General features: G+C 38.1%; 1 protein-coding gene across 4 annotated transcripts in view; it reads right to left on the bottom strand.

The window, feature by feature from the left end:
* cep112 (centrosomal protein 112) overlaps window positions 1-18019 on the bottom strand; it is a gene marked incomplete at its 3' end in the record, with an annotated part of 206419 nt that overhangs the window by 110382 nt on the left and 78018 nt on the right. For all 4 annotated transcript variants that reach the window (XM_084416954.1, XM_084416955.1, XM_084416957.1 and 1 more), the window contains exon 18: window positions 10323-10458. In XM_084416954.1, the coding sequence (XP_084273080.1) occupies window positions 10323-10458 (136 nt within the window). The remainder of the gene's footprint in view (window positions 1-10322; window positions 10459-18019) is intronic.

Here is an 18019-nt window from a genome sequence, read left to right as displayed (position 1 = left end):
ACAATACTTCTATCTAACTAATGTGATTAAGCTCGTAATTGTAGCAACCATGATCGCTTTAAACTATGAGGCATACGCTGATTTTAATCACAATAAACACTCACATAATCACATTATTACACATGTGCTCGGACGCACTATGAAGGATGGCGGTTAATATAACCACGCGTCTTAGCCGATAATCAGTATAATGAAGATGGCGTTGCAAATTGAAGAGTTTTGCTCGTGTCATGTAAACATCTTACAGCGATTAAGCGATTAACTCTGATTATTGTTAAAAACAAAACATTTTTGGCGCACGTTAACGTAGTCATTAATAATTACGTCGATAATTAAATGAAGTGATATTCTAATAAGCACAGCACACAGATACTGAAATATGTAATAGTTGATGTATAATTGACACTGCTTGCTATTGAATGAAATATATTTATAATGACTCTTGTACCTGCCCGTCATGTGCCTATGTTTGTTAAAAACACTGTAAAAATGCTACTCAAATGTTAATTGTTTAACTGTTTTATCACATACGGTGATAAACTGTAAATTATTTAACATAATATTATGTTTTTAAATTTTTTTTCTGCAAAATACTGGCAAACCCACGGTTATTCAATGTTTATTTATGGCATTATTTTAGTGTCATGTGTCACCCTGAATGTGTTTTGTGTTTGTGTGTATATGAGTATTGATTATATTTGTTGACATGCCACTTACTTTTACCACCTGTATTATCACCGCGGTTCCCAGTACAAAAACTGATTTTGGCGTTATAAGGCGAGTTAGGATACTTGATCAGCATAATGGATTAAATAAATCGGTAACACTTTACAGTAAGGTTCATTAGTTAATATTAGTTAATGTATTAACTAATAATGAGCAATACATTTGTTACAATATTCATTAATCTTTGTTAAAATTAGTTAATAAAAATCCAGCTGTTCATTGTTTGTTCATGTTAGTTCACTAATGCTAACGAATACAACCTTTGATTTTAATAATGTATTAGTAAATGTTGAAATTAGCATTAACTGAGAATAATAAATGCTGAAGAGTTTTGTTCATGTTAACTAAGGTAGTTAACTAATGCTAACTAATGTAAAGTGCTATCAATAATTCATTAAAAGATGCGCTTTACAGTTAGCATGTGTAAGTCAAGGTCATGTCCCGTTATCCAGAGGACTTTCCTTTCTGTGATGCCGTTACGAACAGATGAATGCAAATGGACAGCAGAAAAGAGAAAGAGAGGGGGAGTTGAAGACTTTGATGTGGGCTGAATCTTGGACACATGACGATCGCTGGAGACTCAGAGTGGAAAGAGAAAGGTGAATCAGAAACAACATGAGCTGAATGTGGGAGTCCAGAGAGAGCTTTAGGATCCCCGAACACTCGCCCACAACTACATGACCATTAGTAAACACACACACACAGACACACACACACACACACACACACACACACACACACACACACACACACACACACACACACACTGCCAAGGGCAACGCTGCAGAGGAACTCTGCCCACATGACTTAATGCTATCCTGGTTAAAGGTTCCTGTGGGAGCTCACGTCATTACTGATCGTACATAAACACGCAGAACATATTCCTACTTATAAGTCTCTGACTTACAGCCGTCCATTGGCTATGTACAAACCACGGCTAAATTCAGTTGTCCCTTCACCTTTTGGTGCATGATGATCCTATTCTGTACACACACAGTTTAGTAATTGACAACCGCATTCTAAATTGAGAACCAGTTGTTAGTGACTTATTTAATCATGCATTAGAGATGTATCTCTGAACATCACAGACAAAGAGATTCAAGTCTTGACAATAGCGCCTTTTACACAAACAGTCATTTCTGGTAAGTTACCGTAATAGATCATGTGTGAACAGGACCTATCCAAATATACCGGTAAATTACCGTAACAGATCATGTGTGAACGGGACCTATCCAAATATACCGGTAAATTACCGTAACAGATCATGTGTGAATGGGGCCTTTCCAAATATACCGGTAAATTTCCGTAACAGATCATGTGTGAACGGGACCTATCCAAATATACCGGTAAATTACCGTAACAGATCATGTGTGAATGGGGCCTTTCCAAATATACCGGTAAATTTCCGTAACAGATCATGTGTGAACGGGGCCTTTCCAAATATACCGGTAAATTACCGTAACAGATCATGTGTGAACGGGACCTTTCCAAATATACCGGTAAATTACCGTAACAGATCATGAGTGAACGGGACCTTTTCAAATATACCGGTAAATTACCGGTAACAAATCATGTGTGAACGGCACCTTTTCAAATATACCAGTAAATTACCGTAACATATCATGTGTGAACAGGACCTTTTCAAATAAACCGGTAAATTACCGTAACAGATCGTGTGTAAACATGACCTTTTCAAATAAACCGGTAAATTACCGTAACAGATCATGTGTGAAGAGGACCTTTTCAAATAAACCGGTAAATTACCGAAACAGATCATGTGTAAACAGGACCTTTTCAAATAAACCGGTAAATTACCGTAACAGATCATGTGTGAAGAGGACCTTTTCAAATAAACCGGTAAATTACCGTAACAGATCATGTGTGAAGAGGACCTTTTCAAATAAACCGGTAAATTACCGTAACATATCATGTGTGAAGAGGACCTTTTCAAATAAACTGGTAAATTACCATAACAGATCATGTGTGAACAGGACCTTTTCAAATATACCGGTAAATTACCGTAACAGATCATGTGTGAACAGGACCTTTTCAAATATACCGGTAAATCGGTTCCGGCAATTTACCAGTAAGGGAAGTTGTAACATTACCAGTAAATCACTGTTCTATGAACGCGGAATGAAGATTACCGGTGTTTTGCATGTACGAGGTCAGAACACGCTGATGTAAGAAGTGATTTGCGCTAATCAGAAGCTGTTGAAAGAGCAACGGCTCTGAGTCATTCATTAATGACGACGCAGATGATGCGTTTACTCAGCGCTGTTTACAAATGATACCGAAACTAAAGCGCTTCTCCTCGTCCGGGCGGATGAAGAGATTGTCAACAACAGTTAGCGATGTGCTAAAATAACGAGCCTTCTTCAGGAACAAGACTTCCGGTTTACTGGTATTCTGTTACTGATGTGTGAATGGTCTGTTACCGGTAAAGAGCCAGAACGCTGTTGCTTGTGTGAACAGAGCATTGAATTTACCGGTAAAGTTGTTCTGGCAAATTTACGGTAATTTACCGGGATTGCTATGTGAAAGGGGTTAACTGCTCTGTTTACATGAACCCTAATAATCTGTTTGTAATTGGACTAGTAGCAAAGCCACATGTAACCACGTCAATGGGAATGAATTGGATTGCAAGGGGGGGTTTAAACATTTCCCGATCCGTTCGATAGGACATGAAACACTTGATCGGATTGAAAACTGAAACTTGAGACACAGAAATGGTGTAATGCCATAATAATAATAGTAATAATAATAATAATAATAATAATAATACATTTTATGTGTAACGCACTTTAACCTGTTAAGCTGCAACCCCACTTTTGAAAAATCCCCAGAAATGACATACCCAAACTGAAACACATACAGTTCATGAACCCTTTGCACTAAAAGCACAAGTATGATCTTATTTGAAAGCTGACACCTGGCAGTTTATTGTAAATGTAGAATTAATTATTGTCATAATGAAATTTTTTTTTATAAATAGCTTCAAAGTTTTGTAAAGTTATTAGAAATTATTTTTTATGAAACATCCTCATGAAAATAAAATTGAAGTTGGCACTGGAGCAATCTAGAAATGCACTATAGCTAAAGCCACATGTCTAAACATTTTATGTTTAAAATCTGAAGATAATAAGTCCAAAACTCTGGATTTAGGTCAATGTTTTTCAAGACCATGTCAAATGACTTTATTTTTAACGTCCTGGAATGTCACATGATCATGGCTCTTCTTCATGTTCCATATATGGACTATTATTGTGCATATAGCGCCCTCAGGCTGTTGGTATGAATTAAAAACACAGTGAATCAGAGTACCAAACGCTCATTAAGATTACATCGACGCATTTGGGTATAAATTCAATAAATATTATTCCTGTCTATAGAAATATGATGTAAATCTATGAGAATCTATCAATATTTCTCCAAATCTGCACATTTTTGAGCTAAAGCCCTGAGGCACGTTGTTTTGTGTATCGCTGTCATGACGACAGCACGGAGTTTTTTATGAATGAAAGCGGCTGACGCGCATAATTCATATTAAAGGTATCAACTCATTTTTTCATTTCATAACTCCTGACACAAATTAAGACATAACTGTCACTATGAGTTTCTCAGAATACAATAGTGGTCAAATACTGAAACTTGAGTATTATATCTTTTTAATTATGTATAGTTTGTCAAGGTATAACATTAAAACTGATAGTAATTTTGAATTAAATAAATAAATAACGCTTCAGTGCGCCGACGCACTGGCAACGCTTAACAGGTTAAGCAAAATCCCAAAGTGCTATAGATAAATGTTAAGTCAACAAAGGAGGGGAGAATGTATATTCGTATATATATGTATATTCATGCAGTGTGCTTATGCCAAAAGATCAAATCCAATGTAAAGCTTGTGACGTAAACGTGCACGTCAATCCGATTGCTTTATTTAGCATGCATGTACAAAGCATGTTGGGATTCAACCACTTGACACAAAAGGTGTTGATGTAAACATAGCACGATGATCCAGAAATGTTGGCCACACACTGTAGGATTTATCAAGTTTGCCCATAGGAATTCATGTTTCATGTTCACCGCCGTGAGCCAAAATGTTGCTATGGTTACCGCTGTGTCAATCATTCAGTACGTACACAGAACGATCATTTAGGGGATTCACTCCTGCATTCAAATGCGGAAACTTCAGAGTGTGTACATGGCCATTGTCTGTCATCTGAGCGTTTAGAAACAAAATTGATGAAACAGTTGTTCATTGGTGGTTTCAAATATGAAACTGTTTTAAACAATTGGTGAAAAGCTTTGGAGAATTTGATGTTTCCCCATTCGGGGAGACAGAAGCTGAACTTGCATGACTGAAATAGCTGAGGTGTTTCAAAGATGGCCGCCGAGTGAAACTGACTTTGAGTTTGTCCTCTGTTTTTCTGCATTAAGCATTTCATTAGAGTCCTGATGACAGGACTGTGTCTTTTTGAAGATGGACGCAGCCTCCATTTCACATGTGCTGAGAACTGCTGTGCTGTGTTTTAGGATGCCACTTCTAAAGGATTAGTTCACTAGATAAAAAAAATCTAAGAAAATAAATGCAAGTTTTTGAGGAAAACATTCCATTATATAGTGTCTTCAATGGGGTCCAACGGGTTGAAGGTCCAAATGTGAGTTTCAGTGCAGCTTCAAAGTCTCGACACGATCCCAGCCGAGGAATAAGAGTCTTATCTAGACAAACCATCCGCCATTTTATAACAAAATAAACATTTATTTACATTTTAACCACAAATGCTCGTCTTGCACGTCCACGACTTCACGCATTACGTAATCAGGTTGAAAGGTCACGCGTGTTCCAGTTCAGAAATGTAGGGAAGGGCGTTCTCATTTTCTCCTCCAACTTCAAAATCGTCCGACATCGATGTTTTATCTTTTATTTATTTATTTGTTTTGTAAAGGGCGTTTAACTTAGTCTTTGCACGTTTGCTTTGTAAACACTAGATCTGTACTTCCGCCACTTTAAAAGGATTAGTTCACTTCAGAATGAAGTGACCTTTCAACGTGATTACGTAATGCGTGAAGCCGTGGACGTGCAAGGGGATAAAAAGTATATAAATGTTTATTTTTGTTATAAAATGGCGGATGGTTTGTCTAGATAAGACTCTTATTCCTCGGCTGGGATCGTGTCGAGACTTTGAAGCTGCACTGAAACTCACATTTGGACCTTCAACCCGTTGGACCCCATTGAAGTCACTATATGGAGAAATATCCTGAAACGTTTTTCTCAAAAACCTTCATTTCTTTCTGACTGAAGAAAGAAAGACACGAACATCTTGGATGACGTGGGGAAAAGTAAATTATCAGGAAATTTTAATTCTGAACTGAACTACTCCTTTAAAAGTGTCAATAAGCACATCAGTACCAGGACCATGACAGAGCAGAAGAGTTCACGCCATATACACTACAAGCTTCAGATTGAGTTCATTTGAAAGGCCACAGTTTGTTTGATAGAAATACAATTCTAGAGGTCTTCTACAAATTAAAACTCGAGTCAGTAACCTTCACAAAATATAAGCATTACACAATCATTATAACAATTGGTATAGTGTTCCCTTACAAAAATTAACCATGGTTTTATTATAGTAAAACCATGTTTTTTCTTGGCGTATTGACTACGATTTGTATAACAAAACAAATAAAAACATAGTTAAACTACTAAAACTTTGTTTCTGTAGCAAAACCAAGGTTAATTTGTGGTCACCATGGAATACCTACAAGAACCATGGTTTTGGGGTTTGAATCGTAGTAAAACCATGGTTAATTTTCGCAAAGGAATCAACAGGACAAATGACCAAATCCTTAAATTACATAAATAACCATTTCATTTAGCCAATAAAATGTGATGCACTTCTGAGTGAAAGAATACAACAGCAGGAAATGCAGAATGGGTTTCCCAAAGCATCTTAAACCTAGACACAATCCACTTTGCTTTTGGGAAACGCAGCCCAGGATTTGATTGGATCATGGATATTTGATTACGATTATTATTCATTTGAAGTGTGATGTGTTTTCTTTATAACAATGTGCACTCAGAAATCATTCATAACAAGACCAGTAATATTTATTAAGAAAGTAAACCAAGTTAGCTTTGATTGGATCATTTAGCTTTGAATGATGATTATTTTTTGTGATCTGGAGGCTAATTAAGAGGCTTTTAGCAGCTAGGTAACAATAGCATGAGTGTTTGTTTGCGCACACATTGGACGCAGATGTGAACCGGTTGGCGCTCCAGCATCTGTGCTCAGGATCTGATGTGATGATGCCGAGACGAACAGCGCAGTTGTTATGATGGAAACGGTGAATGTACAAAGACTCATGCAGCATACGTGTCGGGATGAGTAACAATTCCTGCTTGCTCATCTAATACCGATCAGTGATTCAGAAGGGTAAAGGCTCCTTAAGGCAGCTGAGGAAGCCAATGGAGGCATCACAATAGTTTATTTGGCCTTTTTTGACACTATGGGCCCTATTTTAAGGATCTAAGCACACGGCCGTGTCCGAAATCCACTTTTGCTAGTTTAACGACGGGACAAATGGTCGGTGCTCCCGGTGCATGGTCTAAAAAGGTCGTCCCTATTCTCTTAATGAGTAATGGGTGTGTTTTGTCTCTATTCTCTTAACGAGTAATGGGTGTGTTTTGGGCGTAGCGTGCAATAAACCAATCAGAGTCTCATCTCCCATTCCCTTTAAAAGTTGTGGACCCGCCTATAGTCTCACATTACTAACGCGCTCTTTAAATAACAAAACAAATACTGAACCATTGACTTTAGACCAGGTTTCAGTTAGCCAATGGCTGAGTCTATTTCAGTTCCTCAAAATAGCAACTATTGATAAAGTTTGATAAACCTGTACTGTCCGCATGGTCCATGTACTGGTGGAGAACATGTGTTAACTCTTAAGTCATGCTGGAAGCTTGTCATTGATGTGAACTGTCGTCTGAGAGATGCTCAGTGCCCATATGGGGGAATGCAGTGATATCCTGAGAGACTGAACGAGGGAATGTGATTTATGACCTGGTCTGCAGTCCTGATCGCTCGCTGTCTGGAACAATCCACGGGCCAAATACATCCTGAGCTCAATTACACAGAGATACCAGTGAAAGAACGTCTCAGTCTGCTGCCTCAACACAGTTTGTTCTGGTGAGGAACGCCCACTTAGACGGAAAGCGACAGTATGACTGGATTGTAGGTTTCTAGAGTGGCAAAATGTGATGGAGTTTCTTACTTCATCAGAATGAGACGACACACTTGGAGAGTTCCCCAGACTATTAGGCAAAAATTATTAGTTTCTGCAGCAATCCTCATAATGGATCCATGTGTGGCTTTGTTGTTAAAGGAATAGTTCACTTAAAAATGAAAATTCTGTCATCATTTACTGAATTTCTTTCTTCTGCTGAACACAAAGGAAGATATTTTGAAGAATTTCGGTAACCAGACAGTTGATGGACCCCATTGACTTCCATAGTAGGAAAAACAAAACACTATGGAAGTCAGTAGGGTATTTCAACTGTTTGGTTACAGACATTCTTCAAAATATCTTCTTTTGTGTTCAGCAGAAGAAATAAATTGGGCAGAACAAACCTTATAATAACACTTATTCTAACAGGAGCCTTAAAACCAATAGTTCAACTCTACATCCTCAGGTGCATCAGGGTAACACCAGCTATAATAAAATGGCATGTCAAACAGAAATGTGTCAAGGTACTTAAATAATCGTGATGTTGAAGCTGTTTTTACGTAATGTCACAGTGTGGGAGAAGTCATTTCTTTCATAAAACCTATATTTATATAGGAATGCATCACGCGATTGGATATCACTCAGAAACGTGCAAATATAACCCCATAGACTTAATACATAGATAATCAGATATGATGTTTGTTTACAACTATCTGTCTCATTTAAAACTCTGAATTGACCGTTCGCAAAGACCCGCCCCCTTTAGTTACTGTTGCTATGTCCGACAAGCCATGCTGCTCTTTCAAATTTGGTCATTTATTAAAGAAATTAAACAATAAAAAACATTTTGTGTCTCTCATTTGTCTGACAGATTGCCTCAGTTAAAGCTGCTCGTGAACCGATCATCTCTTCCTTCTAGTTAATTTATAGCATCAAATAAACATGAATGAACATCAGAAGGAATGTTGTTTTGACCACGGAAAGACTTCAGTACATGTTTTTCAAGTTCAAATCCTCCAACGTTAATCAACTAACTCTCTTGACTGCTTTGTCGGGCAAAAATGGCGGTTTCGGCGGATGGGGGATTGTGATTGGTCAGATCGCCTGTCAATCAACTCCCTGCGAAGGGTGAATCAACGTGAATTTTTTACATAAACACCAAATCGGAAATATAGTTTATTTAATAATCAATTAATTAATCCAACTAAAAAAAATTATAATCAACACAATTTTTTTATAAAACACTTAAATTGCACATAAGGCAGTTTTTATACAACCTTTTAATGACATAATTATGTTTCTACTCCAGTTCATCCAATTCGTAATTTCATTTGATGGTGGCTATAATAAAACCTTGTTTTCATGAAATATTTATTCAAATATATGTTAAATAATGAAGACATCATTAACAGGTTAAGTAAAAATATAATGAATATGTAATATAGTGCATATATTTAGTAAAATGCTCCTTTCTAGAGTTATTTATTCTATCTAACTAACAAGTAGGTAAATATAACGTTACGCGACTTTGTTAACAAGCTGTTTTAATGACGTCTTTCCACGGTTGAAACACTGAGCGATTACAAGTTGTACTGTTTCTTCCAACATACCTTCTGATGTTCATTCATGTGTGTTTGTGCTATAACTAGTTGTAAAGAGGAAGATCTTGGGATTTATGAATCAATATAAAGACATTGAAAAATCAATATTGTCAACGTTACGATAATGTTATCCACGTGGTGTGCAGGAAAAAGATGCAAAACAATTTCAGCCGAAACGTTTTTTTTTCTTTCTTTTTTTCTATTTTTTCAAAATATTTGATGCCATCAACTCAAATCCAGTGACTATTGTAGCATCTTAGAAACATAACAAATGAGATTTAAGCTTATTGATTTCAATCTGATTGTGTGTCAGAGGCTCGGTAAACAGGCTGAGACTTAGGGGCTGTTTACACGACACCGTTTTCAAATAAAAACGTTAAAAAAATTGTGTTTTGACCGTTCGTTTCCACGACAACGGCATTTTGGGTGCCTTAAAAACGCAAACTTTTGAAAACGGTCTCCGTGTAAACGACAAAAATGTTAATCTGTGAAGATGATGACGTCATGCGTATTACGTGTTCAGTCTATAGTGTTTCATCGCCATCTACTGGCCTGGCAGCAGAATACAGCGTTTTTAGCCGTTTTTGCGGATCCGTGTGAACGGGGATCGTTTCTGTATGCGGAAAAACTCAAAGGAAAAACTTCTCCGTTTTAAGCACATCGTTGCCGTGTAAACGTACCTTAACATCTCTTTCATACACCTTGCATTTCTCCTCTTCGAGCTTGTGACGCAGTGTAAACTGTAGTGTGTAAGCGCCCTGGACTCACCTGTTGCTTCATGTCAGCGTAGGTCTTCTCTGAGCTGAGCTCCACTTGCTTCTTAAAGTTCTCCAGTGCGCTCTCAGCCTGATGGGCCTGATGTCTCTGACTGTCCCGAACACGAACCAGCTGCTCATCTTTATCCCTACAACACAAAACACACACAAACTGAGTCACCCAGTGACTGATACACACAAATATCCATGATGTGCTTGCATTATTCGGTAACACTTTATTTTACAGTGTCATTGTTACATATGTTACATGTAGTTACTATAGTAATAACCATAAATTATGCATAATTACAAGCAACTAACCCTCAACCAAATCCTAATCCTACCCTAACCCTATAGTAAGTGTATGTAGTTACTTAATATTACTAAGTACTTAAATGTCTAATTACACTGTAACAACGACACCTTAAAATAAAGTGTAACCCATTATTCTTAAGAGTAAGAACAGAGAGAAAGTAGAGTGAAACTCATAACCGAGACGGAAAACACGTCACATGAAAACATCAAGTTGTGCTTTATACTTATTGTTTATCAGCTGATTGGGGAAGTGTTTTATGTTCACACAGAGAACTTCAGCGCACAAATGTGTGTCGACGCAAAACAAACAGCGTCTCAGACTCATGTCTGACAACAACGCTGAAACGTAACCGCCAAAAGAGCTGTCAGTTGCAAGCCAGACAGCAACAAAGAGCTTGTCAACCTGCTTTCACTGTCTATATCCGTGCATGTGTGAGGATGTGTGTGAGGCACATCTCGCCCTCCGTTTAAAAGGGTGTAATTACTGTGGTAATTACCTTAAATTGAAAGAACAATTCAGTGAAACTACATATTAGTTCTTCATCAAACAACACATCCAAAAAGCCACTGACAGAACAATAACAAAGAGGAAACATGACATCAGACATGTTACAACACATATTTTGTTTAGGGATGCGCGATATATCGGCCACCATATCGGTATCGGACGATATTTGTCCATTTTTAATGTTATCGTTATCGGCCTGATAAGAAAATTTGTCTGAAAGCCGATAAATATTGTATTATTTCCTTCAGCTGAAACACTTTAGATGCAACATGATGCTTTTAAATTGCTTGAAATATGATGGGAATCACTTTGGAAAAAGGAAAATACGGTTCAGTGTGTTTGGGACATGGATTTTAATGGTGAGAGTTTTGTTTTTGTAATCAGGCTCTCAAAAATTATATAAAAATTTGGATTTAGATTTATCGGCCAATATATCGGTTATCGGCTTTCAAATATAAGAATTATCGGTTATCGGTATCGGCCAAAATGTTCATATCGGTGCATCCCTAATTTTGTTAATAATGATTTATAGTAATAACTATATAATAATAATGATAATATTTTTACACAATGCTCCACACACACAAAACATACACATAAAAACCCGCTCTCTAAATGAACATCATCAGATCATCCTTCTTTAGTTATCGTCTCATTTAGCACACACATAAAAAACAGACATAACAATAAGAGGAAATTAAAAACAAAACAACTGCAACAAAAAAAAAAAAAAAAAAAGAAAAGTTGGGGACCTTTTTTCTTTTTCTATGGCCTCTTTTCTGTGTAATTTTGGTCTCTCTCATGTTTGACATCAAAAGATCTAGAAATTGTTTCTCCCGGACTGTTGTGTAGTCTGTAATTATTAATCTGTCTTGCAACATGAATGCCTTCAGGGCAGAGCAAACACAAAAGAGCCTTCTGCACATCTCTGTTGTGGAGCAACCAGCAGAAAAAAAAAAAAAAAAAAAAACACTGGAAGAAAGAAAGAAAGAAAGAAGAAAACAGGCGTCTAAACAAGAAAGAAACAAGAAAAAGACGAAGCCACAAAAATAGCACTCTCTGAACACTCAGAGCTCCAGAGAGAAGAAAGAGCAGCTCGCTGAGAGGAAGAGAGGATTAGTTAGTTAGTGCTTCGTTTATGTGTGTCTATCTGTCTTTAAGGTGTAGTTCATACGCTACAATAACACCAATCACATATTCCATTAAACATGCTCAACAAAACTGCTCCTTTTCTCTGTCTTTATATGTCTATGCATGTAACCTTTGCTGTTTGCAGTGCGACCCGGCCCTTACTTTGTCTCTGAAACAACTTTACTTTTTGACTGACGCCACCAAAGCCCTCTTTCTCAAACCCTCCCCTCTAATTACACACATTTCTAGTAAAAAAAATACTAAATTACGCTGGACGACGTTCCTCTCATTACTTTAACGCAATACGTGTTAAAAAATGCATAGTTCATTCAAAGCGTACTTATCTGACAGTTAATAATTTGTAGCAGTACATGAAGAGATGTCTCATCGATCGCAAGTTCAGTACGGAGTACCACAAGGCTCAGTACTAGGACCGTTGCTGTTCATCCTGTACATGCTATCCTTGGGAGATATCATTAGAAAGCATGGCGTTACATTTTCACAATTAAAGCACAGAGACCCACATGGTGTTTTTTTTGGATGGTTCTCAACTGGTGGGATTTGACCTTACATAATGAACCGTTATGTTTTTATTACCTTAGAATGAGCCATTTCTCTCTGCACACACCTCGGGTCGCCTTACATCGACATGTTTCTACAGTGGCCCTAAACGGACAAACGCGATTTGTCACTATGTTGTTCTTCGTGCAAAGAAGCTATAGCTAAAGTCAGCGAATAAACACTGACACATGTAAAGGTTGATCTTCTAAGGTGTGCAGTGCTGTTGAGAAGGCAACAAAGCCTGGCCGAGGGTGTGTAAGAAGAGCAGACAGTTCGTCACCATCCGTCACAGAGAGAAGTGAGATGAGAAGGACAAATAAAGCAACGCGGCAGGGAACGGGGAATGCCAGCTCCGCAGAGGTTTGAGCTCGGAGAAGAGTGGAAGACGAGCAGACTCAAATTAAAGATGTGCCGTCAAACCAGAGGAAATCCTTCTCATCCTGCACTCTTTAAGGGGATTTTTTTTGGGGGGAAAAACAGAAGGAAGGGACTTAAGGAAAGGGCGACAGTGCTTCCGCCTAGCCACAAGTCAGACAAGGAGGGTCAATTTTCCAAACCTCCTTAACCACAGGACGCCTCCAATGTGGAGAGCAGGACGCTTCGATGGGGAGCTCGTACTGTAAATAAGACTGGTGAAGATGCTGCTAATTCAAACGCTATGGCCACACAAACGCACCCATTCATTTTCATTCAGGCTGAGTTCAACCCGTCAGACGCTGAGTCTCTGGCACACACACGGCCTCAAGGAACCTGGGCTCGTGACCCATGAAGGACGCCACAATAAACACGCTTTTATGACTATTTTTAGATTTATGCTGACTCAGCGATAACATAAGTATAATAATGAGCCATGCATTTTGGGGAAGATCTGCTAAAATTAGAAAACATAAAAAACAAACCTTTACATATATATATATATATATTGATTATAAAAGAACCAACCCTAAATTATCTTATTGGAAATTTTTGAATTATAGAATTTCACCAGACACACACACACACACACACACACACACACACACACAAAAGCTCCCAACAAAACTTCCATGATTCTTAATAGGATATGGACTTTTTTCTCTTTTTTTTGACAAGCAGAACATTGTTTAAAAAAAATTAAAACACTAATAAAGATTCCAAATTATCCAAAAGCACAAAATATCCTGTTGAAAATCCAGTTTATCCTGCAGGATCTTTCCGACATGAATTGATTCTTGTTCGATCTCTTTGGGAGTCTATCTATAAATTATGAAAGTAACTAGAGATATCACTGCTTAATTGTATATTGGCTATAATAATAAGTGCAAGTGTAATTATACACTAAAGAACTGAGTAGTAATAATTAACTACATGTACTTGCTATAGGGTTAGAATGTAGGGTTACACTTTATTTTAAGGTGTCAGTGTTACGGTGTAATTATATATTTAAGTACTGAGTAATATTAAGTAACTACATGCACTTACTATAGGGTTAGGGTAGGATTAGGATTTGTTTGAAGGTTAATTGCATGTAATTATGCATAATTTACTGTTATTACTATGGTAAGTACATGTAATGTAACAAAGACACTGTAAAATAAAGTGTTACCGGATGTAGATTAGGGTTAGTTGCATGTAATTATGCACAATTTATAGTAATTACCATATTAACTATATGTAATATGTAACAAGAGCACTGTAAAATAACAATAATGTTGAATATATTGTATATTTTCAATATATCATGGAGCATCTGCATGAGGGAAGTCGTGAGGCTAAAGAGCTTTACATACGCGGCATCTTCACATTAGACTCCCACTTGGCCAACATCAGTCTCTCTGGACGTGGGCTATAAACACACTGGGAGAGACATATGGATTCCAGGTGGATTACACCTCTCCACACCAGTGCGAAGCCAAAGGCCGTCCACTCCATGAGCTCATCATGACGGAATGATAACACATCCAGACCCAGATCAAAGCTGGGGCCCGAAAAAGAGGCAACACATTAAAGCCAGAGGGAAAACTCAAAGCTGAAATTTTCAAAAAGAGGAGAGCCTCATTGCTCTGTCCCCAGAGAGCCAGAAACGCACAGAAACAGTCTCGCACATGCAAAAACACATTTGTCCTTCGTGTCAGAAGTAGCGAGCGCGATAGAAGTGCATCAGAAATAGAACGAAGCATAAGTTTACTGTCGGGAATTTGTCAAGTGTAGACAGCATCACTGATTATAATGGGTTTTATTTGCATTTGTCGCGTCGCACCACTAAAGTGTAGACAGCATCGCTGATTATAATGGGTTTTGTTTGCATATGTCGCGTCGCACCACTTAAAGTGTAGACAGCATCACTGATTATAATGGGTTTTGTTTGCATATGTCGCGTCGCACCACTTAAAGTGTAGACAGCATCACTGATTATAATGGGTTTTGTTTGCATATGTCGCGTCGCACCACTTAAAGTGTAGACAGCATCACTGATTATAATGGGTTTTGTTTGCATTTGTCGCGTCGCACCACTTAAAGTGTAGACAGCATCGCTGATTATAATGGGTTTTGTTTGCATATGTCGCGTCGCACCACTTAAAGTGTAGACAGCATCACTGATTATAATGGGTTTTGTTTGCATATGTCGCGTCGCACCACTTAAAGTGTAGACAGCATCACTGATTATAATGGGTTTTGTTTGCATATGTCGCGTCGCACCACTTAAAGTGTAGACAGCATCACTGATTATAATGGGTTTTGTTTGCATATGTCGCGTCGCACCACTTAAAGTGTAGACAGCATCACTGATTATAATGGGTTTTGTTTGCATATGTCGCGTCGCACCACTTAAAGTGTAGACAGCATCACTGATTATAATGGGTTTTGTTTGCATATGTCGCGTCGCACCACTTAAAGTGTAGACAGCATCACTGATTATAATGGGTTTTATTTGCATATGTCGCGTCGCACCACTTAAAGTGTAGACAGCATCACTGATTATAATGGGTTTTATTTGCATTTGTCGCGTCGCACCACTTAAAGTGTAGACAGCATCGCTGATTATAATGGGTTTTGTTTGCATATGTCGCGTCGCACCACTTAAAGTGTAGACAGCATCACTGATTATAATGGGTTTTATTTGCATTTGTCGCGTCGCACCACTTAAAGTGTAGACAGCATCACTGATTATAATGGGTTTTGTTTGCATTTGTCGCGTCGTGTCGCCTTGTGTTCAGCCGTTACCGGGGCAACCACTGTTTATGCTGCTCCTAAAGCGCCTCCTGCTGGCACCTCTTTATAAACAGCATCATTTTGTGCAAACCTGTATTAATACTAGTGTGGATTTTTTCTACAATATTCACTCATGACAGTAAAATAGGGCATTCTAAGTCAATCTACTGCAGTATTTCCTCTAACAATGAGTAAAATATGTGATTAACACCCAGTCATGCTTGAAAAAAAATATATATATACCGTCACATACCGTGAAACCGGTATAATTTTGAATTTTTTTTATTTTTGGTCATACCACCCAGCACTAAGAGTGGGCAGTTCAATGATGCCACTTTTACAGCAATTTCACACTAATGCAATAAAGGAAAGACATCGGATAGATCGTATTTACGAGTTAAACACACATGCATAATTATGAGTGACACTGAATTACGAGCACCACGAAGGCATAATTATGAGTGAACAAAACCATGGTGGATGTAATGGATGCAGCATCTATATTGATGGTAAATGTGTGGAAATGGATGTAACTAATTGTACAATTACGATAGGATTGAATTTACAGCACCTGCATAAATTGAATAAAAACACGGCTTATGCACATTCCTTACTCATACTTGTAGAAGTAGAGTTTTGTAGAAAAGGTACGTTGCCACCTCGCTTTGACCAAAGTCGTAAATAACCAACATGAGTGTATTGCAGACTAAATTAATTCAAGATTTTAAAGTACAACATAATTCGAGAATTTATTCTGATTCAAGGGGGAATCATAATGCCGAATCCTGACTGGGCGAGAGGTGGAGCTGGGGAGGGAGGAGGGTATAGCGGTCGATAATACTGAAGGAGCTTATATACAGTATACAGTGATATGCGTCGTATTCCTATAGGTAGACGTGGATCAGGTGAGAGTCAGCTGATGCGAGCTCGACTAACGTGACCTGCCAGAACTGACGCTACGCTTAATTGCAATAAGCTTGACTTGGTATTGGGTTCCGGAATTAAAAACTCCAGGTATATTCTCCAAATTGAGAAAATGATTTTTAATGCTCACTTACACACCCTTAAAGAGTTCCAAGGTTGTTAATCAGCGGTATATGCTTTTGTTTAAAGCTATCTGTTTGCATTAACTTACTGTTTTTAAATAACCAGCTAAATGCGCAGTGAAAAACTACATTACCCATGATGCACCGCAAATGACCGATCAATATAATCAAGCTGATTCTCAAGTCAACGTGATTCTCGCCTTGCTGTCAAAATACTTACAATTTTTGCATTTTATTTGATATGCATATTTTTGCAGTAAACTTAAAATTGTTAACCCTTCCAGAGCCAACGCCAACACCCTCTTGACAAATGTTTTTAACGCACAAGACGATTACCGGACGGCACTTTCTAAATGAAATGCATGATGAGGTCTGGTCGAGTGAATGCAACATAACACTGATATCAGTCCAGTGAGCAGTAAGCCAGTTTTCCACTGCAAACACAGTTCAGGGTCATGAAATCAACATGCAGCTCAGAGTGCCAGCTATATGCTTTTTTTTTCTTCTTCTTCTTTCAGACTTGCCTGCATGCTGTCGAAATTATTCACTTCGACAGGCTTTGATGGTGAGGAAATATCTGGCAAGCGTGTGTGAAATCTGACTGCTAAACTGCTAAAAAGTTTGTTTTATTCTTTTAAATTTGGAAATGACCCAAATAGACATGCATTTACTTATTTGACCCACATTTTCTGGGTCATGACGGCGTTGATTTGCGATTGTCGCGACGGCGTGGACCACCAGGGGTGTGTGTTGCTGAATCAGTGTGTGACTCTTGGGTGGGATTACACTCAGGGACGCCTCTTAATTAATGTCATTCCCGATGCTAAAGACACATGCAGTGACACACACCATAAGCACTCCTGCTTTAAGTGTGGGCCGATTATTCAACGATGTGGTTTGCGTACGATACAAGAAAACAACATCTGCATCCCTTTAAAACTTCCAGAGGAAATTCCA

Source organism: Rutilus rutilus (genome assembly GCF_951802725.1).
Source record: "Rutilus rutilus genome assembly, chromosome: 1".
In the NCBI taxonomy this organism is placed as follows: Eukaryota; Metazoa; Chordata; class Actinopteri; order Cypriniformes; family Leuciscidae; genus Rutilus; species Rutilus rutilus.
Note: the sequence above shows the minus strand (reverse complement) of the source record. Positions and strands in the feature narration are given on the sequence as shown.